The sequence below is a fragment of the Zootoca vivipara genome, chromosome 5 (assembly GCF_963506605.1).
Source record: "Zootoca vivipara chromosome 5, rZooViv1.1, whole genome shotgun sequence".
In the NCBI taxonomy this organism is placed as follows: domain Eukaryota; kingdom Metazoa; phylum Chordata; class Lepidosauria; order Squamata; family Lacertidae; genus Zootoca; species Zootoca vivipara.
The window spans coordinates 480152-500590 of record NC_083280.1 but is presented as its reverse complement, the minus strand read 5'-3'; the positions used below and the strand labels follow the sequence as shown (position 1 = coordinate 500590).

The 20439-nt window shown below is 54.8% G+C and overlaps 2 protein-coding genes across 2 annotated transcripts; both read right to left on the bottom strand.

Moving 5' to 3' along the window:
* Nucleotides 1-4472: 4472 nt before the first annotated feature.
* Nucleotides 4473-8815, bottom strand: LOC118094014 (carboxypeptidase N subunit 2-like). Its single transcript, XM_035133922.2, has 2 exons — nt 8703-8815; nt 4473-6580 (listed from the first exon to the last, which is right to left on the bottom strand). Exons 1-2 carry the CDS (start codon nt 8733-8735, stop codon nt 4910-4912), a joined length of 1704 nt encoding a protein of 567 aa, XP_034989813.2. The 5' UTR covers nt 8736-8815; the 3' UTR covers nt 4473-4909.
* Nucleotides 8816-14926: 6111 nt separating this feature from the next.
* Nucleotides 14927-20227, bottom strand: LRRC15 (leucine rich repeat containing 15). Its single transcript, XM_035133860.2, has 2 exons — nt 20128-20227; nt 14927-16729 (listed from the first exon to the last, which is right to left on the bottom strand). The coding sequence occupies exon 2, from the start codon at nt 16722-16724 to the stop codon at nt 14952-14954; it is 1773 nt and encodes a 590-aa protein (XP_034989751.2). The 5' UTR covers nt 16725-16729; nt 20128-20227; the 3' UTR covers nt 14927-14951.
* Between the last annotated feature and the right edge of the window lie 212 nt (nt 20228-20439).

The following is a 20439-nucleotide window of genomic DNA, read 5'->3' as shown; positions in this document are numbered from 1 at the left end:
GGGGTTGTGGCGCTCATCTCGCTCTATAGGCCGAGGGAGCCGGCGTTTGTCCGCAGAAAGTGGTGGTGGGGGGAATGAATGTTCAGATCCCTGGGCTCTCACTTGTGGGGTGCCTCAGGGTTCTGTTCTCTCCTCCATGCTTTTTAATATCTATATGCAGCCACTGGGAGAGATCATCAGGGGGTTTGGGCTGGGTGTTCATCAGTATGCGGATGATACCCAGCTCTACCTGTCTTTTAAATCAGAACCAGTGAAGGCGGTGAAGGTCCTGTGTGAGTGCCTGGAGGCCGTTGGAGGATGGATGGCAGCTAATGGATTGAGGTTGAATCCTGATGAGGCAGAAGTACTGTTTTTGGGGGACAGGGGACGGGTGGGTGGCGGGGACTCACCTGGGAGTCATTTTGGACTCACAGCTGTGCATGGAGGCTCAGGTTAATTCTGTGTCCAGGGCAGCTGTCTATCAGCTCCAACTGGTACGCAGGCTGAGTCCCTGCCTGCCTGAAGACTGTCTCACCAGAGTGGTGCATGCTCTGGTTATCTCCCGCTTGGATTACTCCCATGCGCTCAACGTGGGGCTACCTTTGAAGGTGACCCGGAAACTGCAAATAATCCAGAATGCGGCAACTAGACTGGTGACTGGGAGTGGCCACCGGGACCACATAACACCAGTCCTGAGAGATCTACATTGGCTCCCAGTACGTTTCTGAGCACAATTCAAAGTGTTGGTGTTGACCTTTAAAGCCCTAAATGGCTTCGGTCCAGTATACCTGAAGGAGCGTCTCCACCCCCATTGTTCAGCCCGGACACTGAGATCCAGCGCTGAGGGCCTTCTGGCGATTCCCTCATTGCGAGAAGTGAGGGTACAGGGAACCAGACAGAGGGCATTCTTGGTAGCAGCACCCGCCCTGTGGAATGCCCTTCCAACAAATGTCAAGGAAATGAGCAGCTATCCTATTTTTAAAAGACATCTGAAGGCAGCCCTGTTTAGGGAAGTTTTAAATATTTAATGCTAGTTACAGGTGTTGGTCTGACGCAGTCAAAAACAAAATAAAAAAATCCTTCCAGTAGCACCTTAGAGACCAACTAAGTTTGTCATAGGTCTGAGCTTTCATGTGCATGCACACTTCTTCAGATACACTGAAGAACATTTAATGCTGTATTGCTTTAATATTTGATTGGGAGCTGCCCAGAGTGGCTGGGGAGACTCAGCCAGATGGGCGGGGTACAAATAATAAATTATTATTATTATCATCATCATCATAACTGGTGGAATACCTAGGAATAATAAAATTCATGGAATAACAGTGGACCAGCAAATTTACAAATTAAAAGTGTTCATGGATGACATTATATCAACCTTAGAACAACGAAGTGTGACCATACCGGAGGTGATCGAAGAGACAGGTAGATTTGCAAAATTGCCAGGCTTTAAACTACATAAAGGGAAAACCAGGATGCAGGTGAAAAAAGACATTGAATTGGAATGTGGGTGGAAAACAGAAAAAAATCAAATAAAATATCTGGGGATTTGGTTAACAACAAATAACTATAACATCTGTCAAGACAACCACGTAAGACCAGACCCTTATATACTGTACTAGCTGACCCGGCCACGCGTTGCTGTGGTTCTTTCCTGGGATCCCCCACACACCCTGTCCCGATCCATGACGTATCCTGCCCCTCCTCCCTCCACCCCGGCTCATCCCTGTGTTTCGGTAGGATACCCTTCCCTTTGTTGTCCCTGGGGAATGTTGGCCCCTCCCCCATGTATCTCCATACCTTGGCCCCCACACTTGGAGAAATAACTGTTTTGTTCTGGGTTCTATTTCCCAATATTTACTTTTGTCTGAGCCCTCTGTTGTCCCCTCCCCCCTGTATCTCCATACATTGGCCCCTGTGCACGCATCGTGAACATTTCTATATATTTAGATTAAGGATCAGGGGTGATGATGTGCCCTGGGACGCAGAGAACTACTTTAAAAATCCCAAAGGGGGGGGGGTAAAATAGTGAAGCCCCATAGCCCCGTAGCAACAGACAGGCCCAGACAGAAGGAGGGGGGGTCATATGGGCCACTTGGTGTGGGCCTCCGAATCTAAAGGGGGCCTTGGTCAGCATATTCACAATCAGTAAAATGAAAAAAGTAACAAAAGGTTTAAAAACAGGGCCACATTATCTACCTGGACCGGGCCCTGTAAGGGCCTGGCAACAGAAGGCACGTTATGAAGCACCCGAGTTGTTCAGTTCCATTTAAAAAACCCAGGAAGTGGCAAGGGGAAGGTAGGGAATTGTAAATGGGGTGGGGGGTGCACTGCAAATATCTGAGGACTTAAACTGGGGAGAGAAAATGAATGGTTGTTGGTTGTGTTTTTTTAAAGAAGACACAGAGGCTTGCAATCCGTTGTTTCTCCTAAAATAAGACATACCCATAAAATAAGCCATAGCAGGATTTCTAAGCATTTGTGCAATATAAGCCATACCCCAAAATAAGACATAGTTATAGGCGCAGTTCTGGAGGGCCCCAAGGAAGAGGCAAGGCTGGACGCGTAATAAAAAATAAGGCATCCCCTGAAAATAAGCCAATGTGGGGTTTTTTAAGGAATAATAGTAGTGGTGCTAAATTGTAAAGTAAAAACCCCTTGCCGTGCCCCCATGTGCGTTGCTGTGGGTTATCTACCCCCCCCACCCTACGTCAGCCCATGACCTATTTGGGCTCCTCCTCCCCCCACCTCCCACCCAGGGCTCCATTTGGGATAGTATTTAAAGGGCTGTAGAGCTGAGGCCTAGTATGTAAAATGGAGCCAAGGCCTCCTGTTTTACAGGATCTCGTGGCAGAGGTGGGGTTTGTGAGTGTGGTGCATTGTTGTGGCTAATCCCTATGACTGCCCCCACGTTCCCAATCCATATCTATTCAGTTTGTGCCCCCCCCCTCCATGACCGGTGCATAGCTGCCAAGTTTTCCCTTTTCTCACGAGGAAGCCTATTCAGCATAAGGGAAAATCCCTTAAAAAAAGGGATAACTTGGCAGCTATGGACCGGTGTATCTCATGATGTTTTGAAGGATGGTATTTATTTTTGTCTTGTGGCTTTTTGGGGGGGGGGGTAGTGTTGCTAAATGGTAAAGTAAAAACCCCTTGCCATGCAGGGACCTACATAAATCAAAGGCCGTGCTGCGTTCTGTGCCACCACCACCCCAGGGCAGTCCCCGACCTCCACTTGGCAATGTTGTTTTTTTGGTGGGGGTTTTTTGGGGGGTAGTGGTGCTAAATGGTAAAGTAAAAACCCCTTGCCGTGCCCCCAAGTGCGTTGCTGTGGGTTTCCCCCCTCCCCGGGCCTGTCAGGGGCCTACATAAAACAATAATGGTCTTATAATGGCCGCCTGTGTGGTTTCAGTTGCTTGGTTGATGATGGTGTCATTTGGTTTGTGGGTGTGGCTTAGATTTCACAGGAAGGGAGGGGGTGTACTGTGGGAGGAATTCCACTTGAGGGCGCTGTTTGAGTTGGTGGAAAACCAGGTCTATACCTGTGCAGGTGTGCGATTTGAGGGATTTTTGTCCCCAACAACGCACGGGGAGTGGCTTGGATTGTTGTGTCAAAATTTCAGGACGATCGGTCAAGCGGTTACGGAGAAAAGTGGCAAACGGGATTTCACGATTTTTTCATTTTTATATATATAGATAGTGGGAGGGTGGGGTGGATTGACTCAAAGGTTATGGTAAACCTGTGGACTGTTAACGACTGCAATTAGTCGTACAGGAAAAAGCAAGGGATAGTATGCAGAGGACTAATTGCAGTCGTTAACAGTGTCAACAGGTTTACCATACCCATTGAATCAATCACCCATCTCCTCCTACCCTCCACGCTACCCAAACCCCACCCTCCCACTATATATAAGGGTCAGGTGACTTCTGTTTCAGTGTATCTGAAGAAGTGTGCATGCACACGAAAGCTTATACCCAGAACAAACTTAGTTGGTCTCTAAGGTGCTACTGGACTATTTTAAAAATATTTTTCTATATTTCAACTGCGTCAGACCAACACGGCTACCTACCTGAATCTAGGTAATTCAACAGTTGGTCTGTGAGCCTTTAGAAAAGGCTCTCCTATACTGAGATGCTTAAATGTTTCTTGGGTTGCCCTTAAATCTTCCTGCCCACTTGCCACCTTTTCCTGCCTCTCCGGTGTGTCCTGCCCCACCCTTTCAGGACCCCTGTGTTGGGGGGGGGGGTCGGTTCCCTCCAACTCCACCATTCTACAATCCCAGGGAGACCCTTCCCAGGTAAGAGTCGAGCCCAGAATTTGGCTGATGCTCAGTTTTGGGACAGTTTTGGGACCCTTTATCTCACCAGGCAGACCTGCCCAACATCTGCGCAGGCGGATCTCCACCTCCCTGGCACTGGATGCCTCCCTCAGATAATGTAGCGTGGAACCTGGGAACCTTAGTTCAGTGGTTTCTCAAGGATAACAGATGCGGTTGTGGAGAAATAGGAAGTAAGTTTTATTGTTGCCAACAACAGGCTGAGAGGATCCTTCCAAAAGCTGAGCCCCGAGCACCCGTGCTCTGGGTCTATATACCTTTCCAGGTGGCGTCATTACATTACATATTCATATAAAGGTAAAGGTAAAGGGGCCCCTGACCGTTAGGTCCAGTCGTGACCGACTCTGGGGTTGCGGCGCTCATCTCGCATTATTGGCCGAGGGAGCCGGCGTACAGCTTCCGGGTCATGTGGGCAGCATGACAAAGCCGCTTCTGTGATGATGCCAAGCATGTTCTGACAACAGCCCTGCAGTGTAGGCCTCCCTCGCTCCCATGAGGATGCAGCACGGCTCAGATGGGGCTGGAGCCCCCTCTCTCCGCAGGGCCCCTCCCCTGCTCTCCAGGCCACACTGGCAGGGCAAGGCATGCCAGCCTCAGGGGGCTTCCGAGGGCGCTGCCACCGCCTCCCCTCCTGGCAAGGGCTCAATGCTCACGGCTACCCGGACTCTCACGGTGCCGCAGCCCGAGTCCAGGATCCAATCCTTGCTGAAACGCTGACCTGCCTCCTGCAGGCTCTCTCCTTGCGGGAGACTCAGGCTGAGCTGGTGGCAAGCATCGCGGTCGCACGCCAGGTGGATGGCACCTGCCGGATCCTGGTAGGTACACGGAGGGAGGGCGCTGGGCTCCCCGGAGGTGTCCTCCATCCCCGGCTCCGCCCGGCACCGGGATGGTGCGAGGCCCCGCCGACAGACCAGCTGCTCTTTCTGCACGGCTGGCAGGCTCAGCCCCTTCAGGGGAGCCGGGGTCTTGCACAAGGCCTGCGCATTGATCAGGGGGTCCGTGTCCTGGAGCCAGTCTTTTAGGGGGGCCAGGTGGCAGTCACATGTCCAGGGGTTGCCCTTCAGGGCCACGTTGCCCAGGATGACGTTACCCTCAAAGACTCCCTCCGACAGGGTGGCCAGCTGGTTGTGGGAGAGGTCCAAAGCCTCCAGGTTGGTGAGGTTGGCAAAGACGTCCCTCGGCAGGGCGGTGAGGTTGTTGTGGCTCAGCTGCAGCCTGGCGAGGGCGCTCAAACCCTGGAAGACCCCGGCGGGCAGGTGGGCGAGGCGGTTGCACGACAGCACCAGGAACGCCAGGCTGCCCAGGTTGCCAAACAGCCCCTCCGGGATGCTCTGGAGATGGTTGCCCGCCAGGGAGAGCTCGGTGAGGTGAGGGGTGCCCTGGAAGAGCCCGTCGGGCAGCTCGGTCAAGCGGTTGCCGTCCAGGTAGAGGAAGGTGAGGTTGCTCTGGGCAGAGAAGACCGTGGCTGGCAGGTGCTCCAGGGCATTGTGCTGGAGGTGGAGGCGTGTCAGGGCGGTCAGTGGGGCAAAGGTGCCCGGGGGCAGCTCTGCCAGGGCGTTCCCATCCAAGAAGAGTTCCCGGAGCTCTCTCAGGGGGCCGAAGAGGCCAGCAGAGAGGCCAGCCAGGCGGTTGTCGCTTAGCTTCAGCACCCGCAGGGCCGAAAGTGGACTGAAGATGTCCCCCAGCAGCTCCGCGAGGTGGTTTTGGGACAAGGTGAGGGTCTTCAGGGATGATAGCGGGCGGAAGATGTCCTGGGGCAGAGACTCGACCTCGTTCCCCTGGAGGTGGAGGGCTTCTAGGTGTGGCGTGTTGCTGAACAGCTCTGTCTCCAGGCTTTCGATGGGGCTGAACTTGACGGAGAAGGTGCTGAGGTTCATCAAGCCCAGGAAGGCCTCTCCGCTCAGAGCTGTCAGCTGGCTGGACGAGATCTCCAGCTCCCGGAGGTCCGGCAGCCCCTCGAAGGCTGCGCGTCCCAGAGACTGGAGGGGGCTGCCCAGGAAGGCGAGTTTGGTGAGGCTGCGGCTGCCGGTTCTGTTGGCGAAAGCCCCGCTCTGAACCGAGACCAGGGGGGCTCCCACAAAGAAGAGCTGGGTGGCGCTGGCGGGGAGCCCCTCGGGGATGTCCTCCAGACCTTCATCCGAGCAGAAGACGGTCAGGTTCCCAAAGCACTGGCACAGAGCTGGGCAGGGAACCGCGGGGCCACCGGGCTGTGCCAAGGCCAAGAGGCAAAGCAGCAGGCAATGGCCGATGGCCACCCATTTGCCCTGTGGGAGAGGAAGGCACAGGAAGGCCAGTAAGTGTGGGAATGTTTAGGAAGGCAGGAGAGCACTGAGGCCAGGCTGGCCCAGGAGGGAAAACAGAAAATGCTGCCCCCTGTAGAAGGACCTGTAGATCCAGAATTGGCCTCCCCAGTCACTTACGGACTCACTGTTAAAACCATGTTCATGGAAGACCATCTTACTCAGGTACGAGGGATTGCCTAAGAAAGCAGCCCCTACCCTCTGGAACTCCCTGCCTCTTGATACCACACAGGCACCTTCTCTGGTCTCTTCTTAACACCTTTCTAAAAACATTCTTCAAGCCTGTCCAGATGCTTGAAAAGCTGGGGTGAATTTGAAGCTCTGACAGTATTTTATAACTTTTTATATGTTTTAACACTCTTCTTATAAACTTTTCTTGATTTTATACTTTTATCTTTTTGTAAACCACTTTGAGGGTGTGGATGGTTCCCACCCCTTTTTTTTACACTTAATAAGTGTAGACATTCTATGAAATGATGATGATGAATAATTTGCCTTGACTGCTACTCAGTGTCACTGACTGGGGGCTTGTCAGGGCTTGCCCCCTGTCTAGAAGGCACGGATCCAAACAGCACTCGTTTCCTTTCTTTAGCTCTGACTCTTAGTTCTATCACATATCCATATCCTCATCTAGGTGCCCCTTTTCTGCCCCTAGGAGGGGAACTTAGTTGCTGGGAAGAGGCCTGTGTCTTCCTACATATGTGAGAGACACTATTGGTGGGTTTTGTTTTGTTTTTTGCTGTAAGGGGAAAATCCACATTTTATTGTTAGGAAAGGCCTCTGATGCCAAGCAGAGAATGAGGAGGGCATTTCTTTATATTAAAAAAAACCAGCAATGGACAATGGCACCAGGTCCCCGCCCCCCTGCCATTCCTGTAAGCCAGTGGCTGGGGGGCTTCCCTCTGCCCACTCCCCCTGCCATAACAAATTGGGACACATGATGTTGGACCGTCCTTGTGCAATGGCTGTGGGGCTCCAGCCTCTGCCTTACCTTTAAAGCACATTCAAAGTGCATTCCTTCCACCCCTAAAACACCCCCCACCCATGGGAACAGTAGTTTAGCCCTCACAGAGCTACAATCCCCAGCACCCTTCGCAAACTACAGTTCCCGGGATACTCTGACATGCTTCACATATCTGCTGCATTAGACCGGATTCTCACTCCCTGCTGGCAGGGCTCAAATCTGAGCCGTCGCACCCAAATCACAGAATTGTAGGGTAGGAAGTGACCCCAAGGGTCACCTACCGGTAGCCCAGTTGCCCTGCCCTGGAGGAATCACAGCTTCAGAATCCCCAGCAGTTGGCCACCCTAAAAAGGTCAAGGGACCCCTGACCATTAGGGTCCAGTCGTGGACAACTCTGGGGTTGCGGCGCTCATCTCGCTTTTCTGGCCGATGGAGCCGGCCTACAGCTTCCGGGTCATGTGGCCAGCATGACTAAGCCGCTTCTGGCAAAACCAGAGCAGCGCACGGAAACGCCGTTTACCTTCCCGCCGGTGAGCAACGGGAGCTCAGCCTGTCGCGGGGATTCATACCGCCAACCTTCTGATCAGCAAGCTGCTCCAGAGAAGCGGACACGGAGCAATGGATTCAAACTACAAGAAAGAAGATTCCACCTAAACATTAGGAAGAACTTCCTGACAGTAAGAGCTGTTCGGCAGTGGAATTTGCTGCCAATAAGTGTGGTGGAGTCTCCTTCTTTGGAGGTCCTTAAGCAGAGGCTTGACAGGCATATGTCAAGAATGCTTTGATGGTGTTTCCTGCTTGGCAGGGGGTTGGACTGGATGGCCCTTGTGGTCTCTTCCAACTCTATGATTCTATGATTCTAAGCCCTAGGCTCTGTGGTTTAACCCACAGCGCCACCGCGTCCCTCTGCTTAAAAACAGTTGGCCACCCTACCTCTGCTTAAAACCCTCCACCACCAGGGTGACCTTAGAGGAGACCCATTGTTCTCCCCATGCCCAACAATGAGAGAAGCCTCTCAACTGAGAGCCCAGATCCTCTTGCCCTGTCCCCCCCCTTCCTCTGCTAAAAGGGGGGCTTGGTTTCCTCCTGTCCTTTTCAGGGGGGCCCTGCCTGGGCACTTACCCTTGGCGGGTCCAGGCCCTCAGGCAGAGCCATGGTGCCGTCCTCCCTCCTCTGCCTGCCAGAAAAGCCTCTCGCTGTGCGGACGGTGTTTGCCAGCCAAGATGGGAAGTCACCGACCCCGTCAAGAGGGATGGACCTGGTGATCCCCGCTTATTGGAGGCCACGTCCTGGACCCCCGCAGATTCCGGGCAATGGGCAGTGGCCTCAGAGGGGGCGGGGAGGGCACTGGCCTCTGGGCAAACAAGCAGCAGGAAGGACCAAGGGGAAGGACGCCACGACTCTGCCCTTGCACCCCAGAGTTTGGCCAGCTGCCTGTCTCAAAAATATATCTCTACAAGGATCTAAGGACAAGTTCATGGAGGGGAGAGGGCTATCAATGGCCCCCAGTCAGGATGGCTCTGTTCTGCCTCAACAGTCAGAGGCAGCCATGCTTCTGAATGCCAGTTCCTGAAAACACCAGGAGAGGAGAGTGTTGCTCTTGTGTTCGGATCCTGCTGTGGTTTCCCTTTGGGGAATCTGGTCGGCTGCTATGAGAACCAAACGGGGGAAGGAGGGGGTGCTGGAGGTGTAAAAATGAGGCTTTTGGCTGAATTAATTGCGCTGAATAGTTTTCAAAAGTTTGGGACCCACTTTTGGTGCCTTCAATCCTGGAGGGGGGGTGAGTGGGAGAGGCTGAGCAGCTTCTGCTTCTGAGCAGGAAAGTTAATAGCGGCTTTGCCTTCCTCTAAAGAGCAGCCCCTACAAAGGGCCTCTCTTGCCTTATCTGGTGCAGAAAATAGAAGGGACAAGAGGGTCCCCACCCCGTGCTTAATCAGTATGTTTTCCACTTTTCGGAGAACAGCAAATAACAGAGGAAGGTTTGATTTTGCAATATGTGGAGGCCGGCCTGGCATGGGGCACAAACCACCAGAGTCATTCCTTAGTTCCTTCCCTCCAAACACTTCTGGGCTGCTCTTCAATTAAAACTACCCAGGGGTGTTTTGCCTTCAAAGGACCAGATGTGGGATGAGGGGAACCACCCGACAGCACCTGGTATCTCAGGGAGACGGAGTTGGCATGCCTGCCTGGGCACCGAGGACAGTCACTCATTCACTCACCCACCCAACCCCACGCCACTCCTGCTGCCACGTCCGGAGGACTCTCAGCTGGGCCCGTGGGCAGGAGAGTCAGCCCTGCTGCTGCCGCCTGCATACTGAGCCCTCGACTTGGACCCCGCGGCATCCCCCTGAGCGCAGGAGGTGGCAGGCGTGGGGGGCTTGGGAGATTCTACACCAGGGGTGTCAAACTCAAATTCATTGGGGGCCGCATCAGCAGTTTGATCACCCTCAAAGGGCCGGTTGTATCTGTAGGACTATGTGTCCACTCTTTATTATCATAAATTATTGTCACTGCATTCAATTATTACTGTTTTTTGTAATAATGTAAGTAATAACTAGCTCTGAAAGCAGAAACATAGTCAGAATAATGGCAAGTAGATATTCAAATGTACAATTATTGTACAATTTATTGAAAAATGATTTTTGGTAACTGCACTGGGTGGTGGAGGCTCGCTAGGGTTTCATGCAGGACCTTTGCAGAGCTACTAGTACCTGGAGATGCTGGGGTCCTTCTGCATGCAGGACAGATGTTCTGCCAGTGAGCCACCACCCTTCACCAAAGGGACTGGCTGAGGTTGACTCACTGGAGCTGCTCTCCTGGTTCCAGGGTTTAAGGGCCAGAAGTATAAAGCAGCATCCTATGTTTCTGAGGAGAGGGAGAGAGGGGGAGGGAGGAAAGAAGGAAGGAAGAAAAGAGGGAGTGGGAGGGAGAGAGGAAGGAAGGAAGGAAGGAAAGAGGGGAGAGAAAGAAGAGTAGGAAATAAGGAAGGAAATAAAGAAGGAAAGAAAAAGAAAGAGGGAGAGAAGACGGAAAGGGAGAAAGAAGGAAGGAAGTAGAGGGAAAGAAAGAATAAGAATGAGGAAGAGGAAGAAAGATTGGAAGGACAGAAGGAAGAAAGGAAGGAAGGAAGGAAGGAAGGAAGGAAGGAAGGAAGGAAGGAAGGAAGGAAGGAAGGAAGGAAGGAAGGAAGGAAGGAAGGAAGAAAAGAGGGAGCAGGAGGGAGAGAGGAAGGAAAGAGGTGAGAGAAAGAAGAGTAGGAAAGAAGGAAAGAAAAAGAAAGAGGGAGAGAAGACAGAGATAAAGAAGGAAGGAAGGAGAGGGAAAGAAAGAATAAGAACGAGAGAGAGGAAGAAAGAAAGGGAAGGGGGGGTCGCCGCCTTGATTCAGCGCCAGAAAAGAGCACGAAGGGACCCAGGGGCAAAAAGCATTTCCCGTGCAGCGTGAGGCAGCGGGTGTCCGTTTTAGGAGAAGTGCGTAAAGCCTCAGAGTTGCACGTTCGTGAGGCTGAGCCGCGGCAGGAGGAGGAGGAGGTGAGGCAAGAGGAGGAGGAGGAGGAGGCGGCTTGCCGGGTCGGCGCCCGGCAGCGCCGGGCGGAGAGTCCCGAGCCTCTGGGACGCAGCAGTGCTCTGTAGCACTTTGAATCCTCCTCCTCCACCACGCGGCGCTGCTGGGTGCTTTGTCTGTGCTTCAGCAGCAGCCGTTTCCAGGCGCCGAGCCGTGGCAGGAGGAGGATTCAAAGTGCTACAGAGCACTGCTGCGTCGCAGAGGCTCGGGACTCTCCGTGCGGCGCTGCTCCGGCCGCCTTTCTACCCCCCCCCCCGGCCCCAGCTGTTTGTCAGCGCTTTGTCGGCGCGGCGCTTCAGCAGCAACGTCCCGCTGCTGGGTTGCGCTGGCTGGGGCGCTCGGCGGGCCACACGACGAGGTCTGGTGGGCCAGATTTGGCCCCCGGGCCTTGTGTTTGACACCTGTGTATCTACACTCTTTGTCTCCAGAGAGTTCACAGCAGCCACAGGTCTGGAAGTCAAACCAGATGAGGAACAGTTTAACCTGGAGAAGTAGGTGACTTAGAGGCAGCACGAGAGTCCTCTTCCAATATCTCCAGAGCTGCCACATGGAAGGTGGAGCAAGCTTGTTTTCTACAGCCAGTGTGGCGTTGTGGTTAAGAGCTGTGGACTCGTAATCTGGTGAACCGGGTTCGCTTCCCTGCTCCTCCACATGCAGCTGCTGGGTGACCTTGGGCTAGTCACACTTCTCTGAAGTCTCTCAGCCTCACTCACCGAACAGAGTGTTTGCGGTGGGGTGCCCCTCCTGCCTGCTCTTCCCACCCTGAGCTTCTCTCCACCGCAACCATAGAATCATAGAATCATCGAGTGGGAAGAGACCACAAGGGCCATCCAGTCCAACCCCCTGCCAAGCAGGAAACACCATCAAAGGGGGCTGTTGGAGCATCTTTGTGCTTGCAAATCCTGTCTGAAGGGTGTATTGGTGTATGAATGGGGTGAGCCTGTGACCTGCATTCAGGAACTAAAGCATTGACCATCACAAAAGAATGGCCAGGCTGCCCAGGTAATGCAGTCAGTGACCATTATCAGGTATCCTGGCAGGCAGGATTTCTGCTGGAGACCACCTCCTTCTGTGGCAATGTTTCGAGGGTGGTCTTGGGCCACAGGGTGGGCAATTTCTAAAGTCTATATAAGGGCTTGACACCATTGTTCAGGGTTCCTCCTCCCTCCTGTGTGTGGTGAGTGGGGAAACACTTGCAACAGTTCAATAAAGATCAGGCTGCCTAGCCGCTTTGCTTCTCAATATTCTCTGGTTGGCCTCTGTAATTTTCTCCTACCAAGAGGGAACCTACAAAAGGACTCTATATGGGCTCTTGGGTACCCCAAAAGGGAAAAGGAGCCGTTTTTTTTCTCATGGCACTGCAATGCAGGGGGTTGGACTGGATGTCCTTTGGGGGTCCCTTCCAACTCTACAATTCTATTATTCAATCCCGTGTGTGCTGGATGTGCTTTAAATGTATGGGGCAGATCGACTCTGAGATTTGGGTCAGGAGGCAGCAATTTAAGGACCCTGAACTTCACTGCTACCCGAGGAGCAGTTTATATCGTTAGTTTTAGCCTGGAAATGCATACCAGCCTCAGCCCTGCCTCCAACCTGGGAAATTAAGAGTGGCCTACATTGCAGGGCTGTTGTACCCAATTCACCACCATATGATGTACACTGATATCATGAAGCAGACCTAAAATTATCCAGGTTTTGCTCAGGAGGAACTTTCCGTTTTGGCCTGGACGCTGAGACAGTTGTCTCACTGTCCATCTCTGCCCCCCCCCACCCCACCCCAAATTAAGAGCCTCAAACTCAGCCCAGAGGTGGGGGTCCTCATAGAAGCTTTGGTAGCCCCTCCTAGCCTGAGAGTCACAGGGTGCAACTCCCCCCCCCCCAGTGATCAGGGTGTTTGATTTCAGGGGGAGAGAAGTGCAGAGATCCCTCATCCCCACCCAAAGTTCACAAAACATCGCTAGGGCTAAACCGTAACCACATATGTTTTTTATTGAGCATTCCACAAACAGAGTGGCTTCAAAAGAGAGTTCTGTCTCCAAGGAATTTGACGCCCCCAAAGTGAATCTGTCCGAAGTGTTTTGTCTACGGAGAAAGGAGTGGCGGCCATCCTCACAGTGGCTGAATGCCCCAAAGAACCTGGGAAGCGAGATAGACTGCCTCTGGACGGGGAGGTTCCACAAGGACATCAGAAGAGCCAGCTGGAGCAGGCCAAAGCAGGTCCAGCATCCTGTCTTCACAGCGGACAACCAGATGTTCCATGGGAAACCGGCGGGCAGGATTCAAACTCGAGCCTAGGGAGATGCTGCAGGCCAGTGTTGGCAGCATTGAGCTGGATGGAGAGCAGCAGCCTGGTTTCTTTTGCCCCCTGACTCTGCAAGGATCCCAGTCTGGCTTGCCAGCAGGGGCCTCCCCTCCTCCCGCTGCAACGCTCACAAGCCCCTGAGCTTCCCCTGCCCCTCTCTCCCTAGGTCCAGGCAGCTCAGCCCGGCCCCAGGCTAGTGGCCCACAGAAGGCAGTCCCAGAAGCCAAGTCTTCTTCTCTCCTCTGGCAGGACTGGGCCCTGAGTGGGTGTTGTGGGATGGAACACTGGGGCAGACAAGTCACAACAGTTCCCAGAGTGTCCACTAACAGGAACTCACCTGGAGGGACACCTGACTAAGTTCAGCTTCCTGTTCCTCCAGATATGCAGATGAGATGGATTAGCTGGGAGAAAAGCCCCTAGCCAGCAGCCATTCTCTCTCTTAGCCATTTCTCCTTCAATGGGAACACATCTGCACAGAACCTACGTTTAGGATGGTTCTCCCTCTTGCCCTGCTACCAAGAGAGAGACCAGAGGACTTCAAATAAATACTTCTGTAACGTTTTCTAAGCATGCCTGCCTTTCTGAGATTATGCTGTTAACTCAGGATGAAACTGTAAGTAAACTCTATCTTATTTTATAAACACTGTGTTGTGTATTTCTTTTAAGAGGGACAAAGGGGACTTTGCCAGGAAGTATAATATTGTACAGGTTGTGCTTTGCTGCGCACAAAAGGGGAATGTCACTCTGCTGATATTGGAAGCTTGCTAACACAAGCTTGGATAGGATCTATCTAATAATATATCCTAATCCATACCCCTAACATTCCCACAGGTGTCACACATTACATTTCATATATTTCATTGCATTTATATAGCACCTTTTCCTCCAAGGGGCTCTAGCGGGTGAGTGTGGTTCTCCTCACAACAGCCCTGCAAGGCAGTCTAGGCTGAGAGGCAGAGACTGGCCCCTAAGATTAGCACCACATGGCCAAGAGGGGATTCGGACCCTGGCCTCTCCCAGTTTCCTAGTCCAGCGCTCTAACCACTGCGCCACCGCTGCCTCTCTCGAAGGGCAGCAACAGCAAATCTGCCCACATCCCCAGCCCCACTCTCCAGCCACGAAGGGTTGTCTGCATGGCTGAATGTCCACGGGATGCAGAGCGCCTGGCGGAGCAGATCAGACAAGAGCCTCATTCTGCCCAGCTAGCCTGGGCTGCAGAGGCCACATGGGAGTGCACATGAGTGGATCTATGGAAGAGCTTCCTTCATTGCAGGGGGGTTGGGCTAGATGACCCTTGGGGGTCCCCTTCCAATTCTCTGACTCATCCACAGGCCCCTTGCTTCAGGAGGACATGTGTGTGAGCAGGTGGGTGGGTGCCCGTTGAGCCCAAGGGAGGGTGGCATGTCTGGGGAAAGGGATACAGAGCCCGGCATCTCCCCCACCCCACTGCCCTCCCCCCTGACCCCCTCCATCAGTCTGGTTGGCCAGCTCTCCTGAGCGCCCTTCTATGCCTTGGCGAGGTCCCGGCGGGCCTTCCTCCTGTACCCATAGACGGCCCCCGCCAGCAGCGCCCCCAGGAGCAAGGCAGAGCCCACCACCAGGCAGGTGACCACCACCCCCGTCTGGGTGCGCGTCAAGCCCCAGATGCCACCCTCGGCTGGCGCAACGCCTGGGCTGAGCACCCCGGTGGCTGCTGTGGAAAACTCCTGCTCTGCCTCTGCGCTGCCGCCTTCGTGGTCCAGGGGCGGCTGGGCATGTGTGGGCATCACCGTCTCTGGGCTCGTGTCCTGATCAGGGACCTCCGCCTGGCCGGAGGTGGGGGCCATTGTTGGCCCCTCGGTGGCCTCTGGGCTCTGTGCCGGACCAAAGTGCTCCTCCTCCAGCTCGGCGATAGGCTGCCCCTGCAGGGAGGGAGGCCAGGCGCAGACGGGGCGGCTGGCCCCGAGGCGGGCACCGTTCTCCCTCAACCAGCGCCCGAGAGCCAGCAGGGCATCGTCACAGCGCCAGGGGTTGTCGTGCATCTTGATCTCCCTCAGGCGGGGCAGCTGCTCAAAGATGCCCGCCGGGAGGCTCTCCAGGGAGTTGTTGTGCAGCTGGAGGTTCACCAGGTGTGGCGTGCTGCGGAAGAGGCGCTCCGGCAGGGAGACGAGCCGGTTGTTCTGCAGGGAGACATTCTGCAGCTTGCCCAGGCCCCGGAACGTCTCCCCGTCGAGGGTGTGGAGCTGGTTGGTGTGCAGGGAGATCTCCAGAAGCTCCCCCAGCCCCTCGAAGGCCAGCGGGGAGACCGAGCGCAGACGGTTCCTGCTCAGCACCAGCAGCTGCAGCTCTGTCAGGTTGGCGAAGACCCCGGCGGGCACCTCGGCCAGCTGGTTGTCGTAGAGCCACAGCTCCTTCAGCCGTGGCATGGGGCCAAAAGTGGCCGGCAGGAGCTCCCGGAGCGCGTTGCCGAAGAGCGAGAGGCGGGAGAGCTCGGGAAGCTCCAGGAGCAGCCCCTGCGGGACGCTCTCCAAGCGGTTGTTGGACAGGTGGAGCTTCTGCAGCCGGCGGTTGGCTGAGAGGAGCCCGTCGGGCAGGTGCCGGATCCGGTTCTGGTGCAAGCCCAGCTCCTGCAGATCCGGGAGGGCGGTGAAGGCACGGGGGGCCACCTCGGCCAGCTGGTTCTCGTAGAGCCGCAGCACCTGCAGGTGGCCCAGGTGGGCGAAGAGGCCGGGCGGCAGGCGGGAGAGCCGGTTCTTGGCCAGGTTGAGCTTGAGGAGGGAGGGCAGGTGGTCAAAGGCCCCCGGAGGGACGGACGCCAGGCTGTTGCCGTGCAGCTGCAGTTCCTTGAGGGCGCCCAGGCGGCTGAAGTGAGCCGGGTGCAGACGCAGGAGCTGGTTCCCCGAGAGCAGGAGCGACTCCAGTTTGTCGAGGCTGCGGAAGACGCCCGCGGGCAGCTCCTGGAGGCGGTTGCTGGAGAGGCTCAGGTAGCGGAGGGAGACCAGGCCCCGGAAGGTGTCAGGGTTCAGGCGCGCCAGGCTGTTCTTCTCCATCCGCAGGGCGATGAGCAGAGAGGCATTGCCGAACGCCCCCGCCCCCAGTTCCGTCAGCTGGGTGCCGATCACCTGCAGGCTCATGGCGTTGGCGGGCAGGGGGCCGGGCATGGCCGAGATGTGGGGTCTGGAGCACTCCACCTGCGCCGACCGGGAACAGGTGCACTCCTCGGGGCACTGAGCCCATGCCAGGGCGAGCGCCAGGCAGCCCGCCAGCAGCAGAAGAGGGGCACGGCCTCTCGGATCCATGTGGCCTGCGGGCAAAAGACAGGTCAGGCGTTAAGAGCAAAAGGACATCAGGAGAGGCCCATGCGGGTCCATCTAGGACGGCTCTGTTGTCACGGCCAGAGAACCCAACGGGTTTAGGATGAGAAATATGAACCTCAAGGTCAACAGGCTGCGCCACTGCTTGCAAACCTTCTAGCCCAGCAGCCCTCATCACATCCTGTGGCCGGTAGTTCCCCAGGATAGCAGCTGCTGGAAGCTATTGGGCTCGGATCCTGCTTGTGGGCTCCACTTTGGGGCAGAGAATCCAGGAATGGGAGGGACCCCCAAGGGCCATCTAGTCCAACCCCTGCCATGCAGGAATGGGTGACCACTGAGAACAGGATGTTGGGCCAGATGGACCACTGGCTTAATGGTTCTCCCATCCATATGCCTCTCTAACCACTTGGAGAGCACTTCAAGGTGCAGAGTGGGGGGGGGGGGCGGACAACGACAACACAACAGCCCAGAAAAGGCACTTCCAACTTTGGTCTCCAAATGTTGGACTACAACCCCCATCATCCCCAGCTAGTGGTCAAGAATGATGGGGGTTGTAGTCTAACAACAGCTGGGGACCCAAGTTTGAGAACACTGCCACACACCGTAGTCCAGAAGAGGAAGGCGGTGGAGTCCCTGGCCCTCCAGCTGCCCAGCCTGGTTAAGCTGAGCTGCCCCATGGCAGAGAGAAAGGGCTGGGGCCACAGACGCCTGCAAGTGGGGTGGGGGCCACACCAAGAGGCAGCAGCCCCACCCAGGCCACTGCAATAGCACCCATCCCTTGGCACCAGCTGCACCCACCAGGCTGTCTGCAAGTCCAAGAGGGACCGGCATGTTTCTCTTTCCAAGCTGGCAGATGGCCATATAAAACTGTTGGCTCTGGCCAGGCCGAATTTGTAGCCGCCTCCTTTTGACGAGCAGCTGCCTTGAAATGGTCTGTTGCAAGGCGAAAAGGGATGCCCCCCCCCCAGAGCCCTTTGCAGAGTAGGATGCCTCAATGGAAAGCCTGCAAGCGGGATTCCAGCACAAGAGCAACTCAGCTTCCTTGACTGCCCATGAATTCTAACTTTTCTCTCTGCTTTTTCTTCTATAAAGGTTGCAGGTGCTGCAATATTTTTTCCACAGGGGCTTCATCCCCTGATCATTTTGGCTACTCTTTTCGGAACCTTCCCCTTGCCTGAGATATCCTTTTCGAGGCGAGGCAACCAGAACCGTACACCATATTTACCCCACCCCCCTTCCCAGCTCTCTCCTGCAGGCCTGGGGCTGGCTGGCTACTGCTGGTGCTCCTGTGATGGGGCCTTCCTGGCCGCATCATGCGCTGGTCCTGGCCAGTGAAGATGAGCTCCTGGGCCAGGAACACAGAGCAGCAGCCCTCGTGTTTGCCAAGACACAGCGCTCAGTGCCGCCCCCAGAGCATGCCTTGGCTGTGTGCAATTACTGCAACCACAAAGCCTTCTCTGACCACCAGCCTCACTCAGAGTTTCCAACCAGGATCCTCACCACCAAATATTATTCAGCTCCGAGCCCTCAAGCGCGCCAGATACTCTGGGGAACATTTCGGCCTCAGGCGCTAATGAGGAGCACATTCGGGTCCCACCAAGGGAGGCAGCCTCATATTTTTCTCATCTTGGAAGCGCTGAGCTCTGCCGGACTTCCTGGTGGATCATTTGTGGGAATGTTCAGGGTGGCAGGAGAGGATATATTGTTTATTAATATCCCTCCTAACTTGCGCTAGCAAGTCCCTTTACTTAGCAGAGTTCAATTCCCCTTTTACGTGCACAGCAGATACCGTAGCTGGTTGCAGGCTTGTGTAAGCCTCTCACTATTATACAATTCAGTCTGTCTCAGATTGAATTGTATAGTTCCTGGTAAATTCCCTTTAATCCCTCTTAAAAAGAATAAAGACACGACAATCTTATTTAAAGTCAATGAAAGAAGTGTATTCACATCAGTTCACAGTTGGATTCCTGAAGGCAGACTTAGTTACAAATATGTACATTTGGATCTACCCCATATGGGGGAATAATCCCAGTGCTTAAGCTAGCTGAAAGCATAGCAGTTCCTAGCTAAAAAGCTGGTCCAACGAAGAAGGAAGTCAAAAAGAGAGAGAGTGCTGTGTGACTCCTCATTTTGCTACCAGCTTCCAGGAGCTGCTGTAGTATTCAGAAGCAGGAGCCTGGCCCTTGTGGCTAGCAGCCAAGGTTAGCCTCCTCCTCCTCAATGAAACACAGAATGGTGGAGTTGAAGGGTCCTCCAGGGTCATCTAGTCCAACCCCCTGCAATGCAACCCCTGGAACTTGTCTCATCCTCTTTTAAAACCATCTCGGTTGGTGGTCATTCCTGCCTCCTGTGTGAGGGAGTTCCACAGTTTAACTGTGCTTCCTTCTATCTATCCTGAATCTTCCAGCTTCCAGGGATGCACAGGCGTTTCTCGTGTTATGAGGGAGGGAGATAAACCTCTCTCTATCCGCTTCCTCCTTGCCAGGCAACGTTTTACAAACTTTCATGCCGATAGCTCAGTTGGTGGAGCTTGGGGCTCTTAATCTCAGGGTCGTGGGTTCGAGATACCTGCATCACAGGGGGTTGGACTAGATGACCCTGGTGGTCCCTTCGAGCTCTACAATTCCATAATTCTGTTGCCTCCCCTTTCGCTCCCCTTTGCTTCAAACTAAACACCTCCAACCACCGCCCCCTTTCTTCCTCAGAGAGTTGCTCCATCCCCATTGCCGCTGGCCTAGGGGTGGGTGAGCTCCCCAGAGCGAGAAGAAGGGGGCGGAAAGGGGGCATTTGCTGGCTGCTGCTGCCGGCTTCTCCTCCGCTGCTCTTCTGCCAGAGCAAACAGTGGCTTCGGGAGGAAGGAATCTCTCTGCAGAGTCAGCCCCCGCCGGCTCCCTTTCCCTGCCACATCTGGAAACGGTTTTCCCTGCAGAACAGCCTTGTTTACAGAGAAAGGGCTTGCAAAGGGACTGAGCCGAGCCCTCCCCGGGGAGGGAAACTTCAAAAGGCAGCGCTTTCTCCCTTGGGAAGGGCGACTCGGAGCATCCCAGACATCGGAGGAGAAGAAGCGCTCCAGGCAGGAATTTCGCAGCTTGTCGAGCCCGAGGGCGCCTCCGACTCCAGGCGATTCCAACACGCGGCTGCACCGCTGCACCCGCCTAGCGCTCCGCTCTCTTCCAAAGGGGCGGATATATATTCGCGGTCCTTTCCTTTCTCTTTGAGCCCCTTCCATTTGCCAGGTGCAGCAGAGTGGAATCGCAGAGCTGGCCGGGGTCCCCAGGGGTCATCCAGTCCAACCCCCTGCCATGCAGGAGTCGCAGCTACAGAATCCAACACGTTCCATGGCAGCAGCTCCGACCTTAGGGAAGGGAGGCAGGCGCCACTTACTTACCTGCTGAACGAGGGAAGGAGGAGGGAGGAGTGCGGCGGTGGTTCCTCTGGCGGCAGAGGCTGAGCAGGATGCGCTCCCCGTCCCGGGCTGGGGCTGCTTCTCTGGCTGACTCTGTGGCTCTTTCTCTCCTCCCTGTATTTAAACTCCCCAAACCAATGAATCAGCAAGGGGGGTGGAAGCGTCACAGGTTCCTGAACAGAAAGAGAAGGACGGAGGGAGGGAGGGAGGAGAGTGGGCGTTTGGGGGCTGGGAGGGAGGGAGGAGGGGGCTGCCGCCTCCCTGAGTCCCCCACCCACCCCGCCTGCTGGGCTC